Here is an 8,696-nt window from a genome sequence, read left to right on the forward strand (position 1 = left end):
CTCGTGGTGATAGTGACTGGGATCATCGTTGCTGGCTGAGGGCTGCTTGTCCAGTGCTCAGAGAGGGAGGCTCTGTGGGGGGTTCTTTGGGAAAGGATGAAGTAGGAGCTAATTCATGGAAGAGTTGAGCAGCCACAGCCCCTACTAAAGTTGATCAGTGTGCAGGAGCTCCCCACCTGTGTGTAAAAGGCCCTTGAGATTGAGACTGCAGCATCATCCTGACTTAACCTCTTGTCTCCCTTCCTTTTCATGGTCAGCTGGTTTTGCCACCTGGATGATGATAATTACCTCAACCCACATGCCCTGTTGAAGCTCCTATCCTCTTACTCTCCAGCATGGGATGTTTACATTGGGAAGCCCAGCCTGAACCGGCCCATCCAGGCTTCTGAAATGCTACCCAACAACCAGACGGTAAATCCCATGCTGCAGCCTTGTGGCTCAGGAAGAAGTGGACTGTAGCCTGAGTCTGTATTTAATGGCCAGTGTTTTGATACAGAGACCCAGAGGTAGTGGGGTGGTGGTCCCATTTGAAACCTTGCTTGCCTTTCTCTGCAGAAATCTGTATGTTTCTGGTTTGCTACGGGAGGGGCTGGATTCTGCATCAGCCGCAAGCTGGCAACCAAGATGGCACCTTGGGCCAGGTGAGCGGTGGAGCTGTGTCAGTGCAAGTTCCTGGGTGGAACATGGGCATGGATATAACTTATCTGAGGGCAGGGAGCTCAGTTTTGCAGCTGAGGCCTAGCCAGTCCCCACATGTCAGTCCTGGAAGTGACCCCATCACTATGCTCAGGAGTTGGTTTTTTTTGATGGGCAGCAGCTTCCAGGGTTGTCTGGGTGGGGTGAGGGCTGGTTGCCAGAGCTTAATTCCTCAGTGGTGAGGCTGGGTTGTGCTGCTGCAACGCAGACATACCCTAAGCATACATGTGGTGATGTGTACACGAGAGGTGACACAGTACAGGTGTGCCTACTCCATTGCAAGGGACAGGGGCAGGCACATAAGTGCACTTACTGCTGTGTATTGTATTGGTACTTAGAAGCCCCAGGTGGGTCCCTGGGCCCTGTTGTACTCAGTACTGTGCACATGCAGAGATGGGCTGGTGCTGTAGATGGGCAGAACTGGGCAGTCACCTACCTTCTTATAGCCAGGGCTGACTGACTCCCTAAGTTACTCCACTGGGGGTTGTAGCCGGGGATGTCCTGCCCTTGTGCCCAGCTCCATGGTGGGGGTCCACCTTGGATGTCTCACTGATCTCTGCAGCTGGTTCTCTTTCAGTGGGCATAACTTCGTGAGCACCTCAGAGCTCATCCGCCTGCCTGATGACTGCACTGTGGGCTACATTGTGGAGTGCAAGTTGGGTGGGCATCTGCTCCCCAATGCACTCTTCCACTCCCACCTGGAGAACCTGCAACTGATCTCCAGGCCCCAGCTCCAGGAGCAGGTGAATGGGCACCCGGGGGGGCGTGAGATGTGGTGAAGTGGAGGAGGCAAGCAGAGGGTTGGGGGAGGGGAAACCAGCTGGTTTTGATTCGAATCACCCTGGTGGTAACTGTGACATTGATTGAATCAATTGCACATTATTTCGATGAGGCTTTTCTGACAAATTCTTCCCCAGATGCCTCCCTGCTGTAATGGGTAGAGGATGAAAAGGCAATTAACTAGCCAATAAAACTGCTGCCAGCCAAAGCTCACGGTGGTGGTTCTCTCTTCAGGTAGCAGCAGCACAGCCAAAAGAAAGGCCTCTTGTCCACCAGTGGGGCTATGCCCATGTCACACAGCTCTGCCTGGGGGGAGGGATGGTAAGGCAGGATAGGGAAGGCAGGGGAGGAAATGGAGGGTAGGAGCAGCCCAGAGCCAGCAGGTTGCCTTGATTATTAAATATGGAAGGAATATGAGAAGGATGTGGCGGGGGTGGGGGGAATGGGCTAGAACTGATGGGAGTGTCTGCTGCCCGCTGAAAGCTGTGTCACCAGTGCTGCCTACTTGCTCCCTAACCCTTCCCTTCCCTCTGTCTCTGCAGGTCACCCTCAGCTATGGTGTCTTTGAGAGCAAGCTCAATGTTATTGAGCTGAGTGGCCCCTTCTCCCAGGAGGAAGACCCCTCCAGGTGTGTTCCTGTGTGTTTGCTTCTCTGTGCACATTCTCACCTCTGTGAAAACTGGCCAGGAGAAGTGCAGGGCAAGATCGAGAGGCATCAGCAGAGCCAAGCAATATTTTGGGCGTGAATAGTTTGTTTGCTTCCAAAATGTAGTTTGGGGTTGCCTGAAAGCATTTGCTGAACTCTGCACAAATTTGCAAATCTTCTTGGCTGGGAAAAGGTGGTTAAAGGTCCCAATGTTTTGCGTGGATGTTTTCAGAACAGAAACCTTTCCACTTCCCATCTCAAAATGATGCTTTGAGACCACACTGACCTCAGTTTAGCCTCCTTCCACCCCCATCCAAAAAGCAGAAGCATTTTATTCCACCCGAAGTGAGCCTCTATCCCCTCTTATTCTTTGTTTCACTGAGAAAACTGAAAAATGTTCATTTTGGGTTGATCCGAAACCAACATTTGCTGTCTTCCCCTCCCCCCTTTCACTTAATGAAATGAAACAACCTGCAGCTGTTTGTGCTGCTCTGGTAGGGAGATCATAGCTTGGAGAGCAGGGGACGGGGCGGGACGGGAATGAGGAGGTGGAGGTAAAGTAGTACCCCCTGTGCTGCTTATGGCTTTAGCATAAATGCTGGCTAGAGCTGGGCTGATGCTGCATTTTTTGGGTGTAGACCAAGGAGTTTTGGGTGAGACTTATCTCTGATCATCTTTACACCCTTCTGCACTGTTCGGGAAGTTGGAGGTGGATGCCTTGCCCACTAACTGCAGTGCAGTGAGAGCATCTGGTGTGGGATGGGGCACTGGGGAGATGTGCTCCTCCCACGCAGCCTTGCTTTATTCTGCAGCGAGAGCCATCTCTTTACATTCCTCCTGTGTCTCCTGCAGGTTCCGATCTCTTCACTGCCTTCTCTACCCTGACACTTCTTGGTGCCCACAGCCGATTTTTCCGGTGATGGCCGACCTCCTGGACTCAGAGTCACGATGAGGCTGGCGACCCTCCGTTTGCTCTGCGTGGTAGGGGGCTATTGGTGAACCCTGGCTTTCCCCTCTCCCCCTCTTCAGTGCCTGCCCTGAGACCACATGCTGCAGCCAGCCATAGCCTTGTGGGAGTCTGCTTCATAACTGGGACAGGGCAAGAGAGGGGAACCCACACCAAGGCTCTCATATGCAAAGAAGGATGGCATGCATGTGATACTCAGCTGCATCCCAATTTCCCCTGGTCTCCAGGTCAATTGTGAAGGCTGAGGGATGGGAGCTGGGGGAAGGTGGGGACCACAGCAGGGTTCTGGCCCCAGCTGCTGGGCATGCATAGGTGGGGACTGGTTGCCCCCTGCTGCCTGGATGGAGCATATATGTGTATCCATCCTCTTGAAGCAAAGATCCTGCGATGCCAGAGTTGGTGTGCTAACAGAGCATAACTTGCCCCACCTCCAGCCCCTACTGTGTAGATTCCCTCCATGTACAGCACCAGATCTTCTTTTTGTGACAAACTGAGAAAGCAGCTTTCCTGGCTCTCTACTGAGCCTGCTGGTCAGGATTCCTATGGCCCAGCCCCCCTTGCTGAGCCTGTGCTTAGATAGTCTGGCTAACTCTCAAGCCTGAAATAAAATGAGCTTGTGGTCAAGTCTTTGTATTCAATCATCCCCAGAGAAGCTTAGGGTCCACCCCAGAATCTGCTCTGTGACTGGGACAGAGGGAAAAGCAGGCACAACGCATCCTGTCAGGAGCCTGATGGAGAGGAGGAGTGACATTGTCTTTGGTGGGGGGAGATGGGGCAGAGGGTGCAGTGCCTGCATCACTCTAAGGAGCTTTCTCTGTCTCTCCTGGAGTTATTCCTCTCCCTCTTCTCTTCTTAATCTGAGGTCACGATAATCCTTTCCTTTAATTATCTGTCCTTTCAGATTTAAACTCCAACCTCAACCTGGGGGAGGGTGTGAGAGAAGAGACATAAAGAAGGATCTGGAGTGGAATGAAGGGGCAGGGAGCAGAAGGCAGAGAAGGAGCACTTGGGTTTTGGCTTTACCATCCTCTCGACCTCCACCCCAGAACCCACTGATTTGCTATGGAGTGAAAAGAGTAAGGCAACTAAATTTTTGCCTTTGTACTTTTTCCTTTCTTCTTCCTCTGGTCTGCCCTCCCACTCAATGTTGTAGGGAGGAGAGAGAAGGACCAGACCAGTGATTTTTCAGTCAGCGTGTTGCAGCACCCTCGGGTGCCTTGAGATCCTCTTAAGGGTGCTGCAGGGAGCCATGTAATGTTAGCACGCTTAGGTATGCAGACATGATAAGCCCAAAGGCTACCTATACATATGTTTGGAGGTGGGGGAGATGACACTTTAATTAGAGCAGTTTCTGGAGAGTCACTCTAATTAAAATGGCTCACCATCACATGTATTAAGCCCCTCTATGTTTCAAAATGGCCATGGGATGCTTTAACCAAAGCTCATTGGACAAGCTTTAGTTAAAGCACTGCATGGCCAGTTTGAAACATGGAGGGGCCTAATACATATGTAACACTGAGGCAATGCTAGAGTATCCTAATTAGAACGTGGAGCAGATGTGATTAATCAGTGCTGCAGGGAAGGGAGAGAAGGACTATACCAGTGATTCTCAATCAGCATGTTGCAGCTCCCTGGGGTGCCTTGAGATCCTCTTAAGGGTGCTGTAGGGAGCCAAGTAATGTTAGCATCGTTAGGTTTGCAAACATGATGCACAAGATAATCAAGTTTTAATTGAGATAATTCTCAATGCACTGGTTGAGAATCACTGGTCTAGTCCTTCTCTCTCCTCCCTACAGCACTGAGTGGGAGGGGAGAACAGAGGAAGAAGGGAAGAATTAATCAAGTAATCACATTAATCAAGTAGACTCGATTAATCAAGTCTGCTGATTCATGTTCTAATTAGAATAGGAATGAGCACATCTATAGGCAGCCAAAGATTTCAAATAAGAATCCATAGTTTTAAAAACTCTGCGACCCATTGTGATCTTTCCAAGTTCCTTGCAACAGAAGATTTGATCTATTATTTTTCTGTAACCAAAAAAAAAAAAGAGCAGAAACTAAGAGCTGGTATTTTCTGTGGGATGTCATTAGCCTAAAAAGGACTAGATGCATGAGGGCACTGACTGACCAAAATGTTTCCCAGCTCTTTGTCCAGGATGCCCAAAATGTCACTGGTTGATGGGAAATGAGGAGCAGTTATATTTTGTCCTTGTACCTGGTAAATAACTTGAGGGCAAAGCCACTTTCAGTGGGAATGTGCTTTTCAGAAGTCAGAGGGGCACAAGAGAGATCTGTGAGGACTGAAAAAGCAAATGCAATTCCTCCAGAGACCTCCAAATTGGCAGAGGAATCTTTAAAACCAGAGCGCACAGCTGTGCCTGCTGCTGACAGCACGGAAGCGACCAATGGAAGGCACTGCCACCTCTTCGCGGTTTCGAAAACTGGGCTGCCCATTGCCATGCAAACAAGGTCCTGTTCTCTTGGAGGATGCTGCACACCTGCAAATTGCTCTTGGGCAGGCTGCCCAAGGGTTAAAAATCCCACCTTTCAAAGGAGCTTTCCACCTTAGTAAAGAGGGTTCAAGAACTGACAAAGCACTTTGATTTTTGTAGAGCAAGAATACAGTGGCCTGTTGTGTCACTTTTCCAATTGAGCTGATTCTTCCAGCCATTATCCACCTTCTGAAGAAGCGGAGAGCTCTCAAGCCCTGCTGTCTGTCACATACAACACATTCTTTGATCTGGAAACTCCTCTCTGACCAGGAACAAGGACTTGCTGATAAACATTATATGCTCATTGAGAGAGGCAATTGTTATCTCACACAGCTACATGAGCCTAGTAACCATGGGATTCAAAACACTTGAAAGTGAAGCAACCCACACTTCTGGAATAAGTGTGTGTGTGTGTGTGTGTGTGAGGTTAAGAAGAAGATTGAAGTCTCCAGTCAATGCAATTGAAATTATTTGGTTTTCCAGATAACCAGGACATGAAAAAGATTCTGACCGGAAGTGTCACAGATTCCCAGAAGTTTAGGGCTGGAAGGGACCTCATGAGATCAGGTCCAGCCCCCTGCTCTGGGCAGGAAAGACTGCTGGGGTCAAATAACCCCAGCAAGGTGTCTTCTGAGAGAAGAGAGGTGTTTACAATTCTTTTTTATTAACCATTCAAGATCTTGCTTTTCTTGTGTATTGAGTAATCAGATTAAAAAAGGCAATCCTATTTGTCTTTGCTCCTGCCATCCCTTTTTCAATCAAAACATATCATAGAGTGTGTGTGGGGGAAGCAGCACAACACTTTGTTTCTTGGGCAGGCAAAATGCAAAAAATGGAGGCTGGTGTAGGGTCAGATCCATGGGTAAAGTGGTACTGTTCTGTTTATACCAACCGTGAATCCAGCCTCAACCTTTTCAAACTTGTGGAACATTTCCTAGCTGTACTTGCAAGTGCTGCTACTGTGGAGAGTGCTTGCTCTTGTGAAAAAGCCTATGAACTGATTAAAAGAGGGGATGAGGGGTTGAGAAACTGGGGTTGCATTAAAATTAGAGAAGAGCCTGTTGCAACTGCTACACTACAGTAGGAGAAAGGGAAGATCTTCTCAAAAGCAGACCAAAGGATCTGGGAGTACTCCTGTAAGAACAGAAAGACAGCTTAAGGGGCCATTCTCAACTTGAAATCTGATCAGTGTTAAAAACATGGGGTAAAATTAGTTTCAGGAGCTGTGTCTGCCCTTCAGGCCACTTGTCAGATGTGGTGGCTTTGCAATCTCATTTTCTTAGTTTATTAAAATGGAGAGCTGCTTGGGGAAAACTGGCAGGGAGAAAACAGCCAACATGAAAGTTTACAAGGGGAATTTTTCCTCACTGCTCTTTATTGAAATAGTTCACACTGTGAAATGGTTCAACAAGCTCTATTAAAATGTTTTTTCCCCTTCCTGGTATTGTGAGAACAGCCCTTGTCACAGAAATGAAACACTGGAGGGTTCATGTGCTTATTTTGATGCAATAAATGGGCCCTGAGTCAAAGGTGTTAATGTGACCCTATCACTGTACAACATTAAACAGTTAACCATGGTTCAGTGTTTCGAGTACAGAGACGGCGGCCTGCTTATTACCATGGCAACAAGCATCATTAAAATCTTTTAAACCTGGTATTAAAGATACAGAGAAAGAAGGAAAAACCCAGTGAAAGCATCTGGAATGTATTCAGCAAGGCTTTCACTGGGACAATATCCCTTACTCAACCTCTTAGCCACAAAGAGTTCTTGTAAGGAAAAACTCCATTTGACCATCTTTCAGATGGTATAAAAATTGATAGTAGGTGTCCTTTTTGGGGAAAGGGAGAAAGAGCAGTTAGTTGAAATAATCTAAACTTGCTGCTGATCTGCTTCCTTGAAGACAAGTGCACAAAAGGGGAGACAGGAATAGCAGAGAGCAAATGCTTGTGGCTCTGGTGGTGACTGTTCCTTGTAGTCTCGCTGCTGGAGAAACAGAGGTAGCATGCAGTCTTAAAGTTATCAGCCACTCAAAGTGCTGGCAAACTTCTACCAGACTGTTTAAGGCATTGTTTTTAGGTCCCTCACTGGTGCACGGCTTGTAGCAATGTTGCAAAAGATGCCACCCCTGGTTGCTCAGACACAGGCTTGTTAAGTAGAAGCCAAAAGGAGAGAGAGGAAAGAGAAGTAGGTGATGGGGAAGGAAAAGAGCACCAAAGTGGGGATAACAGGAGGAACACAATCTCACTGTCCAGGTGATGGTCAGGATTCAGTCAAAGCTGTAGACATGGTGCTGTCTGCTGGTCCCCTGTCTCCAACCTGGATGCCTTTCAGGTCAGGAAATGAAGTCCCCATGACATCACAGTTGAATCTTGGCTCTCAGGAACTGGAGGGGTCACTGGCCATAATGACTAAGCTCATTCCCTTCAATCCTGTTGCATCCCAGCCCAACTGATCCTTCTCTGTCCTTTAGTTAATCACCTCAGGTGGGTGATAGGAGGAATAGGTCCTCCCTTCATTATTAGGTTAATTAATTAGACCTCATTTTGAACATCCCAATTTTGGCCCTTCAGTTTCTAGTTCCATTTTCCTGTTGAACACACCTGTTCTTTGGACTTTATGGGTACATCTACACAAGACGCTTTACTGTGTATTAGACTAAGCTAATGCACAGTAAAGCATCACTGTCTGCATGTGTAGGGCAATTACTGCACATTAGATTAGGCTAGTGTGCCATTTGCTAGTAACAATACAGACAGGTACTAGAAAAATGGTGCTACTGCACGTGTAGACGCTGACCGGGAACAAATTGCTCCCGGTCTGCCCAGGCAGCAGAGTGCCAAAACTGCTGCCTGGCTAAGCCCCAGTCTCTGCAGGGCAGGGGAGAGCTGTCCTAGCTCTGAGAGTGGGTCCCTTTCAACCATGCAAAGATCAAGTTGGTCCTGGGGAAGAGGGGATGGGATGGGACAGGGGGAGCTGTCTCAGCTGGGTGGGCAGCTTCCTCCCAGCTGCATGAATCCCATTCTCCCTATGGCTGGGAGGGAGCTGCCCACCCAGCTGGGACAGGTCCCTCTGCCCCATTGGGGCTTGGGACCAGCCCAATTTCCCCATGGCTGG

The 8,696-nt window shown here is 48.5% G+C and overlaps 1 protein-coding gene across 2 annotated transcripts in view; it reads left to right on the top strand.

Annotated features, from left to right (window-relative positions):
• MFNG (MFNG O-fucosylpeptide 3-beta-N-acetylglucosaminyltransferase) overlaps positions 1-8,324 on the top strand; it is a 17,927-nt gene extending 9,603 nt beyond the window's left edge. The window contains exons 4-9 of one of the 2 annotated variants that reach the window (XM_019515255.1): positions 258-411; positions 556-641; positions 1,274-1,439; positions 2,019-2,104; positions 2,975-3,103; positions 5,702-8,324. In XM_019515255.1, the coding sequence (XP_019370800.1) occupies positions 258-411; positions 556-641; positions 1,274-1,439; positions 2,019-2,104; positions 2,975-3,074 (592 nt within the window). In that variant the 3' untranslated portion in view covers positions 3,075-3,103; positions 5,702-8,324. Of the gene's footprint in view, positions 1-257; positions 412-555; positions 642-1,273; positions 1,440-2,018; positions 2,105-2,974; positions 3,262-5,701 lie in introns of those variants that run through there. The other variant, XM_019515254.1, reaches the window with a different exon arrangement.
• The last annotated feature ends 372 nt before the right edge of the window (positions 8,325-8,696 follow it).

This window comes from Gavialis gangeticus, unplaced genomic scaffold (genome assembly GCF_001723915.1).
Source record: "Gavialis gangeticus isolate Ggan-Ray unplaced genomic scaffold, GavGan_comp1, whole genome shotgun sequence".
In the NCBI taxonomy this organism is placed as follows: Eukaryota; Metazoa; Chordata; order Crocodylia; family Gavialidae; genus Gavialis; species Gavialis gangeticus.